Consider the following 20,580-nt stretch of genomic DNA (forward strand, 5'->3'; position numbering starts at 1 on the left):
AAAAATTAATTTAAGTAATTGTTTCTTTTTCTTTCCTTAATACATACATAATTTTTGTTGCTATATTTGCCGCTTTTCAATTTTATTTTTGTTTTTTTATATTTAAATATGTTAGTATAATTTAAGTTATCGATTAAAACATAATTTTATAGTAAATTGAGTTTAAATAATTAATACCTGTATTATTTTTTAACAATATTTGTAATTTGTAATTGAATATTTAAAGTTGAATTTTCACAATTTAAGGCTATAATGCTATATGCAATTACAGTATTCACACTATATACATATCTTGTATAATTTTACAGAAGAGTACGATACGTACATTTTTTGTCATTCAGAATTCAGAAAAATTAATGGAGAAAATCAAAACAGAGAGTTTGGAATATTCAGCTGCTAGCAAAACAATTAATCAAAAAGTGTTGCTGATTTCTAATAAATATTTTACCGGTTTAAAATAGTGCTGCTGTTACGAGTGTTATGACGTATAAATATTAATAAAGTAATTTTTAAGTAATTAGTTGAGAATTTAATATAAAATTTTTAACTCTTTTATTTATTTTTCTCTTAAATAAATTAGTGGTCCAATCAATTTGTGCTTATCTCCCTTTTTTTTTTGATTTTATAATACGGAAAATATTGATTTCAATCATATAATTTGAATTCATTTAATAAATAAAACTCGTAAAATTTGAATTAATATTTGTATTCAATTAGAGGATTTTTATTAAATGTATTTTTTAAATGTATTTTCATGCATATATTATTAATATATCATTTTTATTTCATTAAATTACTACAATATCATCTTGACGTTTAAATTTAGATAATATTATAATTATACGTTTTTTTGATAAGGTAAAAAGTTGTGCGACGATTTCAAATTTTGTAATTGATAATAGAAATCAATAATTATAATTGATTAATAGAAATAATTTATTGGAAATTAATTTTCTATAAACTTTTATTAATAATTTTCTATCGATTCCTATTGAGAACAGTTTTATTTAGAATGAAAGTTATTGCATTATTAAATTTAATACCATGAACAGAATTCATTTTGTTCAAAATGAAATTCATTATGCATTAAAAAACCAAAAATGTATGAATATGAGCTTTAAAAACTTTATAAAAGCAATTAAACTGCTGTAACAAATAAGAAATTTCTAATTATAAACCACGATAAAATTTTCAAAAACAAAAAAAAGCCTAGCAAATAATACTGTCAAAATAATAAAAAAAATATGTTTTGCAGGAACCGCAAAAATAAAAAAGAGCAAACTAATTTAGAAGTTGAAGTTTGCGGTCGCAGTCACAAATGTTTAATTCCAAACTCCAAATTTTCATCTCAATATCTCAGAAATTAATTTTTTGTGCATTTCTTGTCAAATTATTTAGTTTGAAAGCTGGTCTATTGTGCTTAGGACATTATGCTGGTTTATTTTATTTTTTAATTAATTTTGTAATTTTCTAAAAGAATTTCTATAAAAGAAATTTCAAGCATTTATATTATTTTTTATATAATGAGTTGTACTGTAAAATCGTGTGTCATATTCAATGGCATGTACCATTTATTTTGAAATGTCATTTTTTCTTATTGTGTTTTTGTTTAGACATTTTGATTTCAAAACAAACGGAATACGAATTAAAAACTTTTGAAGCGGGTTTAAATATTTTGATTTTCATTTTTTATTTTGTTTTAATTGTTTTATTAAAATTTAAATAAAAAATTTGGTTTAATTAATTAGGAATTAAATATAAATGCAGTAATTTTGGAATGTAATTAAAATTTTATTTGATTAATTGAAAACGTATTGCATTTTTCTCATGTGTGCATTTTTATGAAAAGCGAACGCATTCTCTATCAAGTAAGTGCAATTAAGGAAAATTCTTATTAAAATTTTTACATGTTGTGCATTTAAAAAATCCATATTTATATTATAATTTTAATGACAATCAAGATCAACTTTCTGTGAAAAATATTTTGAAATAATGTTTTATAAAATCAATCGGTATTTTATACAGTACATATTTATTTCTTGAAATTGTTCATAAAAAAGTTCCTTTGCCATATACAGAAGGCATATTTTAATGAGTTGCAAATAATGAAAATATTCGAAAAATTTTCAAATTTTTTTATAAAACACTTAAAAACTATGAAGAAGTATAAAATTTTAACAATTCTGATTTGAAATTTAAATTTAATAATTTAATTTTTTGGTGTATGAATTTAAAAGTGATTCATCCTTTCATTAAATTAGTGTTTCTCTTCCTTTTCTTTTATCTACTTATACCTTATATACCCATATACATACATATTATACATACATATTATAATACTCTTTCGTTTTTTAGGTGCCTAAACCATATCAATAAAAAGTATTTTAGTTATTGAAATGTTCGCCGATAAGCACCTGTATGTATGTATGGGTTTGTTAATTTATTAACCTGTCTGAAAAAATGCATTAAATTTCCTTTTTTTTTCTTTTCTGCTTTTGGAATTTTTCTTTAAAAAAAAACTTTGTATTTTCATGTTTCATATTGACCTGATTGTAATATGAGGAGATATTTTAGTTTAAAAAAAGTTTTTACTTTAATTCGGAATCGAAGCCGAATCTTTTTATCTTAATTGATAAAAATTTGTTTATCATTTAAATTTAAATATTTTATGAATAAAAATTATACGTATCAAATTATAAATATTTTGCCAATAAATTGTAATATTTTTAGCACTTTTGGATATTAACTTCAATAAAATTTAGTTGAGTCAAGAATGATTATACAAGAACAGAGAGCTTCATCTAAATTTTTTACTGAAACATATTTTATATGGTTCAGTGCAATTATATTTGTAACGGAACTTATCAGTGGTAAGTTTTCTTTCAAAATTTCATTTAATTAAAAATGTAATTTAATTTTTTATTTTTGAAATAGATTTATGCCTTGTGATATATTATTTACATGCATCCGAATTAAAATGGGGTTTGATTACATTTGCCATAATTCTCTTGCCTTTAATAATGTGCCAGTTTGTTTCAATAGTCATTTTTAAAGTACGTAATGAGACTTTTACTAAACAAATGATTTTTGCTCATTTAATGCTTTTATGCGTTCCGTTTAGGTATGTAAAATTAATGTAATACATATACATATATAGGTAATTTTTATGTACTAAATTTTTTCTTTTAGATATCAACAAATTCTACAAAAATTCGATAAAAATAAAGTACTTCGACCGAACTTAATAGAATCAATTCATATTATGTTTAAAGATGTACGTAATCTTGAAACGTGTAATGCAAGTTTTCAGTATTTACCTCAATTTATGTTCCAAGCTTATATTGTGATTTTTGAAAAATATAAATGCATTTTGACTGGAATATCAGCTGGACTAGCTGGATTTTCCTTCATGTGGTATATAATTTTACATTTCTATTACTGTTGTAAAAAGTTTGATTTCGAAAATGAAAAGAATACAACAATAATACATGATGAAACACCATTATCACGAACTGAGAATATGTCAATAAAAAATTTCGATAAAGATTTAAATGAATCAATTAAGAACTATGAAAAGCCAAAATATAAAACGTATGACAAAAATTTTGTCACTACAGCGAAAACTAGCGAAAAAAACATTGAAAAAAATAAATTATTTTTATTTAAAGAGAACAAAGATAAAAAAGATCAATTGGAAACCACAAACGATACTTATGATTTCTGTGATTCAAATAATTTGTCAACAGTATTTTATGAAATAGAAGACAGTCAATGTTCACCAACAAAATTTAATGTATCAATGACAAGTAAGAATACAGTAGATTTTCAAAATGAAAATAATATTAATTACGCGATCTCAGTTTATGACATGAAAAAACATCCAAAAACTAAATTGAATAGTGGCTTAAGTATTAACGATATCGATGCAAACTGTGGTGGAGATATTATTACATGTAAAAGTGGTGCTACACTATGTGGTGCGGAAAATTTAGAGTTAGGTTTAGATTTGGATTTGAATCATCGTGCTGTTATGAAAAGAAAAGCTATATGTTCATCTCAAGAAATGTTACATTTATTTGATATTATGCAAGATATACCACCAGAAGAAATTGATTCTTTGGCGAAAAGTTTAATTGAAATGGGTGGAGATGAAAGTTTAAAACCTGATTCTGAAGCATCTTTAACCGTATTAGAAAATATTCCGAATAAAATTGATGAAAAAATTTTAGAAAATATTGATGCAGCTATTTATGAAAATCAAGTTATATTTCAGGAACGTATTCGAAAAAATCAATTAACCATACAAAATTTGAAATTACAAGATCAATTATTAGCAAAATATATTGACGATTTTAAGGATTTACCACCAGATATGTTAAATATAAGAGATTATGAGAATATGTATTTTACGAATTCAAACTTTCGTAATAAATTAAAACATTGGCGTAATTATTTGCAAGATATTAATTCAAATGCACATGATAATTCAACCGTACAAAATACAATGTCAATGTCCACAATGACTGATGCTGCATCTGTTGTTAATTCTTTATCAAATAATGAGGAACAGTCATTATCTTTACCATTATCGGACAATTTAACAAGTACAACAAACAGCAATAACAATAATAATGTAAATCATAGTCATAAAAAAAATTACCGCTGGACGGGTGATATCAATAATCATAATTTCATATTGAAACAACAACAGCATCAACAAATGCAACAACACCAGCATCAACAAAATGGTGAAGAAGAATTAAATGAAATTTATCCATCTAACACAAATATTCTAGTGGAAACAATAAAATCCATAAAGAATCATTAGGATAAACAGAAAATTTAACCCAAAATAATATTTTACATAGCTTTAAGATTTACATACTTATTAAGTAAATATTTTAAGTTTTATTCGGAACACTAACCTTTAAAAAACAAAAAAAAACCGAAAACTCCTAAAAAATGAATTTTATTTTACAAAATTCATGTAGATCTTCCATGATATTTACAAGTCTGATAAAAATTAGCCTTTTTATATGAATACATAATATATACGTATGTAAAAACAATTGAAATTTAAAAAGAAAAGTTTCTTAACGTCCATTAATTAAAGAAATATTAATTTTTTTTAATATATGTGTAGATTTATTTTAGAATGGTGCACATTTTAGTTAAGGGATAAATTTTATAATAAGATATATTTGTATTTTGTATCAATACAAAATAGATACTTAATCAAAATATTTCATAGATTTTTTTCTCTTGTGTAGTTACAAGTTTAGGAATGCCCACTATTAGTCTAAAAAAAAACAAAATAATAAGCAAAAATTTATTCTAATATGTAATTAATATTAGATAAAATATAATAACCTTACTTTACTCACATTAATTATTTAATTCAACCTTTTTTTTTTTGAATAAATAATATATTTTTTGTTTCAAAGAAATATTGTCATACATTAAAAGAGTTTGATAACGTACTATGTACGTTTAATAAAATTAAACATTTCTTCAGAAATGCTGAAAAATATGAATAATTTTTCAGAATATATTATATAAGTATAAAAACTTCTCTGAAACATACTTACTTTAATAATAGTATTTCTAGCATCAAATCACACATAAAAGAAAAAACCAAATTAAATGCAATTGAATTTTTTTTTATAAAAATTAAAAAAAGTGGATAGGTATTTAGTTTTTCAGTATTTTAGTTATTAAAAATTCACATCACATGAATATACAAGATAGTATAAGATTTTTGAAAATTTTATTCTCATATCGTAGATATTTAAGAAATTTTTATATTATTATATAATAAAATGTACAATTTAATGAATTAAATTTAACTACTTTAAAGTGTAGTTTGAAAATATTTGTAATAAATAGGATTTTTTTACATCAATATTATAAATGAAATTAATTTCACACTTTTTTGATATTAAAATACTATATAAGTACTTTTAACAGGTAATGTATGTAAATTACAATATTATGTCTGAGTAACGAAGAATATAGAAATTGCAGATCTGGTATATTTTGTAAGTCTTATAATCTTAAAAATGTTATTATTTTATATATGTTCTCTTTTCATTTATTGTTATTAATTACTTGATATATGTTCGCTCTATTTTCTTTGAAACTTTTTTGAATAAGAATACTTGAACCCTTTTTGTAGCAAACCAAAAGATCATAATTATTTGTATATATATTTCCTAAATAGATAGGTCAATCAAGAAGGTTGTTTGAATAAAAAATTATTTATATTTTACACACAGGAAATATTTTTAATTAAAACAATTTATTTTCTACTTTTCTTTTTTCCTCCACTCTTAGATTTTCCAGTTAATTTGTTTTTATAAATTGGTTTACTAAATTTGCCATCTTTAGCACCAGATCTTCTCTTTTTATCTGTTTGGCTACTATTACCTTTCGGACCTTTCTTTGATTTGGCTGATCTATTCTTGTCTTTAGATTTATTATCCTTTCTTCGTTTATTTTTGTCGTTAAAATTAACTTTTTCTGATTTCCAAGAGTCTTTATTTTTAGATTTACTGTTTTCATTTAATTTTCTTTTTTTACCTCCCATATATTTGGGAAGTTTAACTCGCTTTGTACCTTTATTTTCAGACTGCTTGAATATTTCTAAAATTGTAAACAGTATTATTATCATTTTTCCTACAAAAATATTTTGTCGTCAGTTACCTTCATCGGGTTCTTCGCCCACCTCTTGTCTATAATATTCAGCATCATCATCTGGTTCTACTTCTTCTACTGGCGGTACCTCCTTTACTTTTTCATCAGGATTAGATTTTTTATTTTTTTCTTTCTCCTTTCTTTTAACATTTTCTTCTTGTATTTTCTTTCTGTGTTCCTTGGCTTTCTTCTTTTTTTCTCTCATTTTTCGTATAGTTTCGATTTCCTGTTCGGATTTAATTACAGTTTCATGGTAAAGAACTTCACCAGTAAATAAGCCTTCTTCTATTTTAACTAATTCAAATGTAATTCTTGGACCAATTTCATATAAACGTACAGCAGATTTGTTGTTTTCTAAGTTTCCTTTAGTTTTTAAATTTTGTGGAAGAATCACATGACTTTCTTCGTCATCTTCAAATTCAGATTCAGATGCATTTCTAGGCAAACATATTTAAAATATTTGTAAAATTTCATTTTTTTTAAACTTACCCATTAAAGTAATCTGCTATATCATCGCATTTAGACATGTTGGGAATTTTCCTTAAAACAACTTTTTTCACAGGTTTTGATAAACCTACTGGTACCACAACTATGGAATAATGCCTAAATTGTATTAATTTGGCTATTGGATCATATGAAAAAAGCACACATCTTCTAACTGTCGATAAATTCACAGTAGCTATATTTATTGCAGGGAACATACTTTGAAATGTATGAGCCATTAATTTTAAATGTTTTCCTTCTCCTGAAAAGTTATTCATTATAACTAAGGGCGCAGTATGAAAAATTTCTTCATCAACGAATTGTTTTTTACTGAATGATATCACATCTCTTGCTAATGTAAATTGATGTACCTTAAAGTTTTGAAGTATATAATTCTACTATATTTTTTAACTTTTAAATTTATGTAGATTGATTAGTACCTTAAATGTTAAAGTTGGTCCTCTTGGCATCCGCACTACTTTAAAAGACAGTTGTGTTGTAGCTTTATTGAAAACACACATATACGAAACATGAAAATATCCTGATAAACTAACAAAATCTTTTATTTTATTCGATTTTTTTTCTTTCAATTTCATGGCGGTATGCGGTTCCATAACACGTCGAAAATCTTTAGTTAAATCGGAGATATAAGGGCATGAAAGACCACGATGAATAACAAAAGAATGTGGAGCTTGTGCAACTTCTATTGGTTCATCGGCTGGAGGTGGCGGTGGCTTCTTTCTTTTAGAACGAGTCTTTTTCCCCATTTTATTTTTTCAAATTTAAAAACACGGTATTACAAGTAACTATTTTCTTTTATTTGTTTTTAAAAAAAATTCTGCACTTAGTAAAACAAGCGATTAGCACGACTATAGAGAGAAAACGAAATAAAATACACGTGCGTTTTGACATTGACATTTTGCAGATGACATTGTAAACAATAATGCCACATATCACTTTTGAATATTTTTTGAGGGTTGAACAATAGTCGTAATGAAGTATTGACTGGACATTCAAAAAAATTTGTTTTGTTCCAGTTGTAGCATTTCAAATTTACATGTATTTTACTAAAATAGTGGACCATTTAAGCTACGTATTAATTTATAATTAATATAATATATATATATATATATATATATATATTATATAATATAATATATATATATATAATATTAATAATTATATAATATTAATCTTATATCTTATCAATTTTTTATTATATATATATATATTATATAATTTATATAATGTATATAATTAATTTTAAAACTGGTTTGATTAATTTAATGTTTTTGCAGTATAGAAAATTGTCTTGTATATCAATTTTTCTTGTGCGAAGAACAACGAATATTAATTAATAAAATATTAATACACAATAAGAAATATGGTGAATTCTCAAACCCTTTATTGTGGATTAAATAAAAAGTTTTGACGTTTTTGTAAAAATATTGATTTCTTTCATGAAAAAGTAATACAAAAATCGGTTCAGAATCCTTTTAACTTTTATTTTTTAATTAAAGTATTTTTTCTTTATTATTTTAAGTTAGTGTTTTGACACTTGATGCAACATATTAAATTTTTTGATAATTTGACAAATCAAAAATTTGTGGTTAGTGTAATAGGGTCCTACTATATGTTATGGTCATATAATTATCTTGATTTGCAGTCGACCGAAAAAAAAATTTCCTAGATAAGGGTTAAATTTCTAAAAAACTTTTATTATTATTGACAAATTAAAAATAGGTAATTGGCAAAACATTAAAAAATGAGCAATTATGTATTTAGATACCTAAATTTTAAAAGATCACTGTCTTAATTTGATGTACACAATTTTATATTAAAATCAACATAATTTTAAATATGACACAAAACAAACAAAATTGTGTTCGACACACAAATGTTTCAAAAGGGAACAGAATGAGGCTTACTAAACAGCCAGTTACTTATACATTATAATATGTATGTGTGTGTTACTTTGTTAACAAATAGGGGACTTAAACGGATATTTTAATGTTATCTAATTTAAAATACAACAACGCGCTGCTAAAGGGTTAATAAAGACTAATGCGAATTAAACAACATTTTTTTCAATTTTTATATTTTCTTCAATCTATTGTATATTATGTACATATTTACATCTGTATATGTATATTAATTGTTTTTCTTTTTTTTTTTTTTTAGATAAATTTACAATTTGTTCCCATAAAAAAATTTTTTTAAAATACACGTTTTTTTTTTATTATTTTCAATTATTTTTTTTTTAATTTTGATGATATGACATTTATATTATAATATACTAAAATTAACAGTAATGAATATTGTAATAAACACAAATTTAAGATTTTAACTACATATTTTTGCTTTTTATGTATGTATATTTGCAAGGTTTTTACAAAAGCAAGCATTTTACATTTAATTATTATTATTATATTTTTACTTTTATTTTTTTACATAATTTTTTTTTATTAATAATTTGTTTTAATATTAAAAATGCAGATATATTTTGAAAAATTCTTTAGGACGGCAGATTATCTGCATTATTAAAAAAAAATATCAATTTAGTATTTTGCTAATCTAAATTAAAAATGTTAGAATTTTAACGTAAAAAAGGACCTACAATGTTGAAAAAATGACATTGTTTATACATTTTTAACAATATTTATGTAAAAGTGTGAATGTCAAAAAAACTTAGGTCATCGTCATCATTCTTATAAAGAAAGGGAATGAAAGGAAAAACAAGTGAACACTAAACACTACTTTTCACGAAAAAAAGATGTGAATGATAAACTGTAATATCATTTATGTTTTTTTTAATGATAACACCGAACTTTTTTGTAATTTTCCATATAAAATTACAATGCACAATGGCAATCATTCTTGACAGTTCATTTTTTATTGATGAATTATAAAATGAACGATAGATTCCCAAAAAAATTAATGATAAGAACAATAATGATAGGTTCCTGAGTTTTTTTGTTTATTATTTAAAATTAAAGGGTTGAATGTGTATGTGAGCACATATAATGTATATACACACATAGATGTATAATTAAAAATTAGAAATTTCATTATTATTTAAATAAATTTTCGTAATCCGAATACAATTATATAATTATGTCATGACATAATTATTTAATATGTAATATATATTTCATTATTTTTAACGGTTTTGAAAACATTTTGAATTGACATCGAAAATTTATGTATTTTTTTCTCTTTTTAAGCACAAATACTCATTTTAGGTTTATATTGAGAAAGCTTTAAAAAAATTTAATAATAAATTATAAATCGAAAAATATTGGAAAAAATATTTATATGATATCGGAGATTAAAGGCATCTACCATAATGCAGATGTAACGACAATATAATTTATTCAGCAATATAATTTTGTTTACTGAAATGGTCAAATTGATTTCAGATCTGCTTTCTGGTAGACGCTCTAAGATTAGCAAATTTATGATATTTACATGCAAATTTACTTATTGTATTGAAAATATTAAATGTTAAATCACACCATTTCCTATATTAAGCTTTGATTTTTCATCTACATTAAATTATATTTTTTTAATTTTTTCTTTTTAAAATTCACAGAATTTAGCATGAAATTTTAAATAGTTATTTCATTTTAATTTTCTCATTATCGTTTTTTTACAAATGGTTTCTATTTAACTTCTTTAATTTTCAAAGCGGCTTTGTAATTTTAAATAATTTTTATAATACTATTTAATTTTTTCTTTATATACTTATATATAAAAATTTTTCATTCTCTGACATATTAATACTAAATTTTTATTCACAATTATTATTTATTATTATAAATACATAATATTATATATATTTTTATTATTTCATATATTTTAAAACTTAACAATGAAAATTAATTTTTATATCTTTTTTTATTAAAAATTATGTAATTTGTTATTATATATGTATATATATATTATTTTTGTAGAAAAAAGGTATAACATTTTATTGTCTTAATTTATAATTGAAAATAAGTTTTTAAACAAAAAAATAAGATACAAACTATTTGTAATTAATTTAAAAACAAAATTAAATAAAAAAATATTATGGAAAAAAAAATTTTTATATTTTTATTATTATCAGTATTCATGACATACATATTTAAGGTACATATATATGAAATGAAAATTTTAAATTAAAGTGTTACATTTTATTTCAAAATTTCAAAAAATAAATTTTCTTAAATTTAGCATCAATTCACGATCTCAACTTTTAAAGAAGTAAACTTAAATAGAAAAATTATTAAGCAGTGTATTTTCCAGAATTAGTAATGGTAAGTAGTGCGGTAATTGCCTACAATTACGATATATAGGTACCTATTATAGCTGTATTGAGTGACATAACTGTTTACAACACAAAAAAAAAAAAATTACATTAATATTTTTTCGGCGGTTTGAAAATGTTTATTTAAATTGCACAACTTATATTCTATAATAAAACATTATTAAACTGAAAAATATTAAGCAGTATTAGGCAGTGAGTATTTAATATTAGATAGTTTTTACGAGAAAGTCTGTTTTAAACATTTCAAAGAAATGCATTCAATATTTGGTTCAATCTGATGTTTCACTAGTGCATATTGAAGAGCTATTAACTTTTTTTTTTTAAATTGTTTAAATTTTTAAAATGAATGAAAATTAATTTTTTTAATACAAATTTTTATGATTAAATATAATATGTGTGTCTGAAAATATCGATAATTGAAGAATTATGGATATAAAAGAATTTTAATATGATATATAGAAGTAATGCGGTCAAAGCATACAAATTTTCATAAACGCAATACCACAATATAATAACTGCGAAATGCAATACTGCAGAAATTTAACGTATTCGATATGCAAAATATTTTTAATTATTCTATAAAATCAAAACAGTTCATATGATTTAACTTTGCTACTCATAATAATTGTGAACAACTAGCCTTGCCGACGATCGCAAAATATATAATCCAGTTTTTATTTATATCGCGATATACTGTGTTTATGAAAGGACCTTATATTTCAATTGATGTAATTTAAATAAAAATATATATTAAAACAAAAAAAATAAAACACAAAATATTTTAAAGAATATTTTTTTTTCATGTTTTTCATTCTTTTTATTTAAATAATCGTAACTTAACAAACAAATAGAGAAGTTAAAATAATAAAACAAAATAAAAAAAAAGTAATAAAATAAAAATCAAAATAATAATAAACACAATTTAATATTTAATAAAAATTAATATACGTATTTAATATATTTTATATATACCATTTTTTTTTAAATTTTATATTAATAATATTTTACTTAAAAAATAAGACAGCTGATAACTTAAATAAAGCATTATGATTTGATATTAAAAAAAAAAAACTTAAAAATTAAAAGAGTTTTATTTTTCTTTTTTTTTATTTAATATTATACTAATAGAATATTTGTTTAAATATGCTTGTATTTTATTTATATAATAATTGAATTATTAATTTTCCAATATAATTTATTGCTGTTATTTGAAAAAGTGTTAATTATGAATTAAAAATGATTCCATTTATTGTATAATTTTTAAAATTTTTTATAATAAAAGAATTGGTTAAATATTAAATTTTAATAATTACATATTATGTAAAATTATTATTAATTGTATTGAAAAACTAAATTTATTTTATTAAATTATTTTCATATAATAATTATAGTTATATATTTTAATTAATGGCAAATCATTTTTAAAAATATTACTAATTCTATATTCTTGTTTTATAATTAATTAATTTATATAGTATAAATAAATAGTATTATTAAAGAACTTTTCATATATTTAATAGAATTTCTTTGAAAATAATTTATAATTTTAATATTGATTTTTATCTTGTTCTATTTGTATTTCGAGAATAAAAAAATTTTAGGTCTTAATTGAATTCACAATAAATAACCAGTTGTTAACCAGTAAATTGTTATAACCAGTATAAAATAATAGTACAATAATATGTAATTAATAATTATGAATGCAAAACGGTTTTTGTTATATTTTGTACGATTTTGTATAATATTTTTATATAAAATAATCAAAAATTACAAAGCAATTAAACAAATTATCTATTAATATAAAAATATCTTGTTTATACAATTATATATTTTATTTTTATAAAAATATTTAAAATAAAAAAAAAATAATAAGAATATTATAATGATAATAATAATAGTAATAATAATAATAATAAAAATAATGATAATTAAACCTAAAAATTGCTTTTTTATTTTATTTTTTTTTTAATATAATATCTGCATTCTTTTTTATTATATATTGTATATATAACAAATATATTATAATAATAGATATTTAATATTTTTTAAATTTTTTTACACTTTTTACAAAAATTTGTTTTTATTTTTGAATACAATCATGTACATAAAATTATGTTGAATAAAATAAAATTTATATACAGATATTATAATTATATATAATATTATAAAATAAGCAAAAAACTGATTGAATAGACTTTAAAAGAAAAATTAAAAAGAATGGGGAACTACTTATTGTTATATTATTGCCGTATAGATGTAGAACTCATTACGATGATAAATATTTCAAGTTAATTTTAATAGAATTAGAGGAATTGTTTGTTAACAAAATGTGTTTATTAATTCTTTCTTTTTAAATTTTGATATGTGTTTCGATTCAAAATTTCAAATTCAAATGAATAAAAAAAAGAATTGGAACTTAAATTCTTGTTTTTAAAAATTTAAAGCTATGTGTATTAAAAATGAATGTTTTATACTTTTCTTTAGAGTCTAGCCAATTAGAATTTGCATTTAATGAAAAAAATATAAATTTTTGGGACATTTTTTTTTAATTATATATACATGTTATTGTATATATGTATTTATATTCGATACCATGTAAGTCCTACTATAGTTTATGGCGTATGTTTATATTTTTGCAAGTATATTATTTTTTATTGAAATCATAATATTCCTATAAATTTATATATATGTATATTTTAATTTCGCTTTCATATAAAAAAATATATGCATAAACATACATTATATACATATTTTGTATATGTATATAAATTATTTGTATTAATTATATTTATATGAAATTTGTCCCTTTTTTATAATTTGTTAGTAAATTTTTTATTTTTCTATTATATAGAGTTTTTGTTTTTTTTTTGTCTTGTTCTAATTTAATTTTTATTTATTTATTCCACTCTTTTTTTTTAGATTTTTTTAGATTTTTGTTTTTTTACTAAATATATACCCTTTGCTTAAATACATAGTTGGTTTATCAATTATTTATTTTTATCATTATTTTTTTTTATTACTAATATAAAAACAGTTTTTGTTTAATTTTTTCGTTTTTTTGTTTTAATTTTTTTATCTTCATTTTTATAAAATTATTTAAAACTTAGAATTTATAATAAATTTCTTTTTTTTTTATTATTTTATATTAAGATAATTATTTTTTTTATATAATGTCTACCTAATAGAGAAAATTATTTAAAACAAAAAAAATATACAATATTATAACAGTTGAATTTTTTATATAATATGGGAAATAAAATTGAGTAGAAAGGACATTTCACGAATTTTATTTTGTTTAAAATAAAGTTAACTGTAACTTTGGAATGAGGTTTTTAAAACTTTTCCATAAAATTTATAAATATTACAATATTACAAAAGATTTAATTTTGCTCAAAAAACAAAAAACAAATTTAATAAGTTGAAAAAAAATAGTAAAAAATATTTGTAAAGTTCTAAAAATTGGTTTTAGGCATTGATTTAAATTAGGATTGATTTAAAGAGTTCTTTTTCATAATATTTGGCTTATTAATTTAAACATTATTAATAATAGTATAAATGTTTGTTTACTTGTGTACCATTGTGTACCAACTAAAATTCCGGTAAAAATTTTAAGAATTATTTTTTGAAAATAAAAAGAAAAAAATATTCATGCTGTGTAATTATTTTGTTGTGATTTATAACGTATTTAAAAAGTGTAACAATATATGTATATTTTATTTTAATTTGTATATGAATTTACATTGCCCCTAATTCGTGAATATCACAAAAATTTATCTATAAAAAAATTAATACAAAATTTTAATATGAATTTAAAAATTCTATGTGTACAAAAAATTAAAAAAAAAAATTAATATCATATTTTTCTTGTTTGTAGAAGAAAACGGAGATAAACTAAATTTCGTACATTTTTTGTTTTAAGTCTTTTGACTTTTTAACTAATATACTTTTTTATATGTTTTATATATTCTTGCATTGATTGTATTATTAATTATATTTTTTTTTATTAGATGTAATTGATGGGTTTTTTCTTCAAATCAAGCTGGAATATTTATTAAATTATTGAAGAATATGAATATTTAAAAAAAATTTTAAATTTCTAAATCAAAGGATTATTTATGAAAAAAATATCAACTTAATTAATATTTTTTGACACAAATTGTAAAATAATGTTACCAAAGAAGTTAGTTGGATTGCAGAAATTTATAATTTGAAAAAAAAAATTATATTTTGAAATAAAAATCGGAATTGCAAAAATGCAAATGATTCTTAAATAATTTCAATTAATTAATTAATTAAAAACAAAAACGTAATATTTTTAATTATTTTATAAAAAGTAGGGACCATATTATCTTTTAACAACGCATATACGGTAATTATAAAGATTTTCTTTTTTTCCATTATTTTTGAAATAATTTACAGTGTATTAGGCAGATCAGGCTACTCAGTTAATATTTTTTCAAAATATTTCATTTAAAATAAATTGTTTTTTAGAATAAGAACTTATTTAAATTAAATTGACTTTAAATTTTTGTAATTTTAAGAAATAAATGCCTTTAACATATGATATAGAATTTTTATAAAGTGCAAAACAAAAATTTTATTAATTTGGTTTAATTTTTCGTTTAAAATAATTTTATTAAATAGTTTCCGATTTTAAAATTACAGTAATGTGATATGCAATATTAAAGTAAAAATTATGTATTCGAATTTTTTCATTCAACTCAAAAGATTAAAATTATATAATTAATTTTCATTTTGTAAATTTGTAACAAGCTTAATATTTTGTTATTTAATTTTCGTTTTAATATTTATAAATAATAATTTTCTTTGTATCTCCTTTCAATTCGTATTTTATAATAAAACTATTATTATGTAATTATATAAAATATATATTCTATTTTATTTTGTTTTTGCTAATTTTTTTTTGTTTTCTTGCATTTTTTATATTTGCTCTTTTTACATTGTATAGGAATGTTTCACACATTTTTTCTTTAAATTTATATTTATTTATTTAATTTATTATTTTTATTTCTTTTTATAGAATTGCTTGTCCGGATGTATTAACATATTAAATTAGAAATTGCTATCTTATTTAGGACTTATACATTCTTGTCTTTTCTAATTTTAAATTAAATTTTATTTTATTTATATATTTATGTGTGTACGTATATAAATAAACATACAATATTGTTTTTATTTTTTAAATCAATTAATTTAAAAGTTCTAGAATGCTGTTTTCTCTTGTTTTTTGTTTTTCTTTTTGTTTTAATTTAACATTTAAAACATTCACACCATATAGAATATATAAAAATTTCATTAAATTATTAAAAAAAATTAATATTCAAATATAATATTGATTGGCACCATTAATAATTAAGTATTATATAAGGGATTGTCAGCCTTTTGATATTGTGAATAAAGTACAAAAAAAATCTTATTTTTTTTTTAATTTAACAGAACCTTATTTAGAATGTTATGCAATTAATACTTTTCTTTATTTTGTTATAGATAATTATTTTAATAATACGAATATTTCGTTTAATATTTTACATTACTTGATTTTATATTTATATTATAATTATTGCGACATTTTTGTTTTGTTTCTATAAATTTTGAATACTTAATTTCTTATTAAATTAAGCAAAAACAAATGCATTTTATTTAAACGTTTTTTTTATCCAGTATATTTTTAATAATTTAATGAAATTATGATATAATTTTTTTAAAGTGTGAATAAAATTAAAAATAATTAAATTTATTTAATAATAATTATAATATTAACGGAAAATATCTAAAAATGTAATCATTTTTCTCTTTTATATAAAATTTTTTTTTAGACTTTCAACAAAATCAACATTTTTAATAATACATAATTAAAAAAAAAAATCTTTCATAACCCATTTTTTATATAAATTTCTATAAAATTAAGATTTCTATTTAATATATAATATAATTAATTAGTTATATATTTTTAATAGTAAATTTCTAGATTTAATTATAAAAATATTTTATATTTTTTAATTCAGTTTTTTTTTGCATTTTTTGTTTTCCTTTTTTTTTAATAGAAATTTAACAAAATATAATTTCGAAATTATTATAATATAGAATTTCATCGGAAACTAATATCAGCATTCAGACTTATCTTCCTCGACAAGATACTGGGTATCTTTACCAGTGTCAGCTGATGGATCTAATTCTCTTGTCCTTAATTGTAATTTGGGTGATGATTTATGTGTTATACTACTTGGAGCTAATATTGCTGAAACTGGTTCTGTAAACGGACCAACTGGTTTTTTATCAGTATCATAAACCCCTAAAAGAGTAATAAATTATATTAAATAAAGAAGTATGAATATGTGTGAATATGTACTAAGACATATTAATTTAAATATTAATATTAATACATATGTATAAATATATACCGCAAAGAGTTCAAAAGTTTATATTTTGTCCTTACGAATTTATGTATTATAAAAAATTATCAATTAGAAATAAAATTTAATTTACCGGAACCATTTCCTACACTGGGATCTATTGTTGTTCCAGATTGAACTGCATCATACATTGGGTTTGAAAAATCACGTTGCTTAGTAGCATTTACTGTTTGCAAGTTGTAGCCTTCAACTGGAGCTACATCTGGAGGTGGTGGAGCATTAGGGAAACCTGGATTATTAAATTCAACATTTGATCCTTGGCGGAACGAAACACTTTGAGATGATGTCAATGAGCTCAACCGCGCCATTTTCCCACTATATAAAGCAAAAAACAATATTAAATAAAGAAAAATTTAATAATGTTAATTAATATGTTAAAATACTTACAATGGTTTTTTTCTAATGACAAACCATACTCCAGCAGCAGCAAGTGTTACTAGGAGTATAACCATAATTGGTACTACAACAGCAGCTACATTACCGCTACCAGGACCAAATCCACCTCTTAAAGAACGATCACAGTTAGAGCCCCCGAATTCTGGTAGACATTCACACTCCAAATCTCCGCTATCACTTTCACGACATAAACCACCATTTTCACACGGACATATTCTTGGTGATGGACGTGGTGGTTCTGCAGCGGCGTCACAAATAACTTCTGCAGTAGATCTATGAGACTGTAGTGGATTAGTATTATCTGGACAAGCACATCGTCTGCCACCCGGAACTAATAGACATAAATGTGAACAGGCATTATTCAAACATGGATTTCTTAAAGATGTGTTGTAACGATCTGAATGATAAATTTTTATATCTGAAGGATTTGCTAAATTTCTTTGTACTACAACTTGTACTCCACGACCAAATTTATCTTGTCTAATAAGTTCTCCTGTGTCTCGGGTTATCCAGTACATATTTGATTCAAATACATCAAGTGAAGTTGGGTGTCGCAGTTGTTCACCTTTTGCTATTACTTTACGTAAAGACCCATCCGGTCGCATTGATTCTATAATATTTAATTTAGTATCTACCCAGTAAATTATATGGTCTTGAGAATAATCAATAGTTAAACCAGCTGGATGACGAATGGCTTCCGTTATTACAGGTCTTCGTTTGCTTCCATCCATCCAAGAAACTTCGATTTTAGGTGCGGAACCAGCATCCGCCCAAAACATTCTACCTAATTGTGGATCGACAGCAATAGAAGTTGGAAATTCAAGACCACCACCGACAACAGCTCTTCGATAACGACCATCAGTTTTAGCTACCATCACTCTACCTCTCGGTTTTGAGCCCGTTCTATCCATTTCTGTCCAATATAAATTATCAGCAATCCAATCAACTGCTACAGCTGTCGGCTTAAGACCACCTTTCATATTTAAATCTTGAGCGAAACCAATTTTAGCTTGTCCCTCTATAAAATAAAGAATTAAAACAAAAATAGTTTTATACACAAATGTCGTGTTTATTGTGTTCAAAAATACTTACGTTGAGCGTTGACCATGTATGATCGTTTTATTGTTTTATCATAACTGTCAGCCCAATAAACTATTTGTAAAGTTGGATTGTAAGCGATAGCTTCTATTCTTTTTTCTGCAGCAATTACATCAAATTCTTCTTGTTTCTTCAAATCTAACCCTCGAATTTCAGGACCATTTCCAAATATAAGTAGTGGTTCCTCATTTTCTGATTTACATTCTCCAGACATACCTTCAGCAGGTCTAAAACCTGGTTTACAGGAACAGGAATATGTTCCGTTTAAGTTATTGCATTGATGACTGCATGTATGCGTTCTAGTTTTACATTCATCAATATCTATACAACGTTTTTTATTTTCAGGCGATATTATAAATCCAGGATAACACACACATATGTATCCTCCGTCAGTTAAGTTATGACATTGGTGTTCGCATCCACCTCGGTTTAGATCTGAACAGGAACTTGTATGGTGGCAACCTAATTCATCGGAAGCGTCACCACAATCGTCTGATAAATCACATATTTGACTTCTAAGTATACAATTTTTATTAGCACATTGATAATGAGTAAATGGATCGCATGGTTTTTGAATATTGGCGCATAAGGTCATATTGTTTTCATCAGATCCATCCCCACAATTGTCGATTCCGTCACAAATTTGGTAACGTGCAACACAACGATGATTTGCACATTGGAATCTCCTTAATGTATCACAGTTAAAGTTCGTACAAACACTTGCGTCTTCATCTGAGTTATCGCCGCAATCGTCAGTACCATCACAAATATCTGAAGGGGATACACACAAGTTGTTTTTGCATTGGAACCTTGTTTCGGGACAGTAACGATCACCAAATCTAGGCGGACATCCTATTTCGTCAGACATATCACGACAGTCACGATCTCCATCACAACGGAAATATGATGCGATGCAATGTCCTGAATGACATTGGAATGTATTATTTTTGCATTGGTATCCTTGGCAATTTAGCTCATCACTGTTGTCGCCGCAATCATCTTCGTGGTCACAACGCCATCTTGATGAAATACATTTACCATTTGCGCAATGGAATTCCGATTCAGAACAATCTCTGTAGTTTCCTTTGCACAAAGCTTCATTTTCATCACTAGCATCGCCGCAATCATCAGCAAAGTCGCACATCCACTGCCTATAAAAATATTTTG

General features: G+C 22.7%; 3 protein-coding genes across 3 annotated transcripts in view; 1 reads left to right on the forward strand and 2 right to left on the reverse strand.

The window, feature by feature from the left end:
- Positions 1-1,675: 1,675 nt before the first annotated feature.
- Positions 1,676-4,992, forward strand: LOC129613231 (GATA zinc finger domain-containing protein 13-like). Its single transcript, XM_055527215.1, has 4 exons — positions 1,676-1,868; positions 2,731-2,870; positions 2,935-3,121; positions 3,190-4,992. The coding sequence occupies exons 2-4, from the start codon at positions 2,774-2,776 to the stop codon at positions 4,826-4,828; spliced, it is 1,923 nt and encodes a 640-aa protein (XP_055383190.1). The 5' UTR covers positions 1,676-1,868; positions 2,731-2,773; the 3' UTR covers positions 4,829-4,992.
- Positions 4,993-6,238: 1,246 nt separating this feature from the next.
- Positions 6,239-8,040, reverse strand: LOC129613198 (protein Peter pan). Its single transcript, XM_055527167.1, has 4 exons — positions 7,617-8,040; positions 7,183-7,547; positions 6,703-7,130; positions 6,239-6,642 (listed from the first exon to the last, which is right to left on the reverse strand). Exons 1-4 carry the CDS (start codon positions 7,941-7,943, stop codon positions 6,299-6,301), a joined length of 1,464 nt encoding a protein of 487 aa, XP_055383142.1. The 5' UTR covers positions 7,944-8,040; the 3' UTR covers positions 6,239-6,298.
- A 9,208-nt stretch (positions 8,041-17,248) lies between these two features.
- Positions 17,249-20,580, reverse strand: part of LOC129613254 (low-density lipoprotein receptor-related protein 2) — a 50,044-nt gene continuing 46,712 nt past the window's right edge. The window contains exons 15-18 of the mRNA XM_055527239.1: positions 19,408-20,564; positions 18,307-19,333; positions 17,993-18,234; positions 17,249-17,798 (exon numbers count right to left, since the gene is read on the reverse strand). Coding sequence (XP_055383214.1) covers positions 17,611-17,798; positions 17,993-18,234; positions 18,307-19,333; positions 19,408-20,564 — 2,614 coding nt within the window. The 3' untranslated portion in view covers positions 17,249-17,610. The remainder of the gene's footprint in view (positions 17,799-17,992; positions 18,235-18,306; positions 19,334-19,407; positions 20,565-20,580) is intronic.

Source organism: Condylostylus longicornis, unplaced genomic scaffold (assembly GCF_029603195.1).
Source record: "Condylostylus longicornis isolate FDR11 unplaced genomic scaffold, ASM2960319v2 ptg000081l, whole genome shotgun sequence".
In the NCBI taxonomy this organism is placed as follows: domain Eukaryota; kingdom Metazoa; phylum Arthropoda; class Insecta; order Diptera; family Dolichopodidae; genus Condylostylus; species Condylostylus longicornis.

Coding starts and splice junctions, on each gene's coding strand:
- LOC129613231 (XM_055527215.1), top strand. CDS start 2,774: ATGATTATACAAGAACAGAGAGCTTCATCTAAATTTTTTACTGAAACA. Junction 2,871..2,934: donor TGTAACGGAACTTATCAGTG/GTAAGTTTTCTT, acceptor TTTTTGAAATAG/ATTTATGCCTTGTGATATAT. Junction 3,122..3,189: donor CTTTTATGCGTTCCGTTTAG/GTATGTAAAATT, acceptor TTTTTCTTTTAG/ATATCAACAAATTCTACAAA.
- LOC129613198 (XM_055527167.1), bottom strand. CDS start 7,943: ATGGGGAAAAAGACTCGTTCTAAAAGAAAGAAGCCACCGCCACCTCCA. Junction 7,131..7,182: donor ATAGCAGATTACTTTAATGG/GTAAGTTTAAAA, acceptor ATGTTTGCCTAG/AAATGCATCTGAATCTGAAT. Junction 6,643..6,702: donor GGGCGAAGAACCCGATGAAG/GTAACTGACGAC, acceptor TTACAATTTTAG/AAATATTCAAGCAGTCTGAA.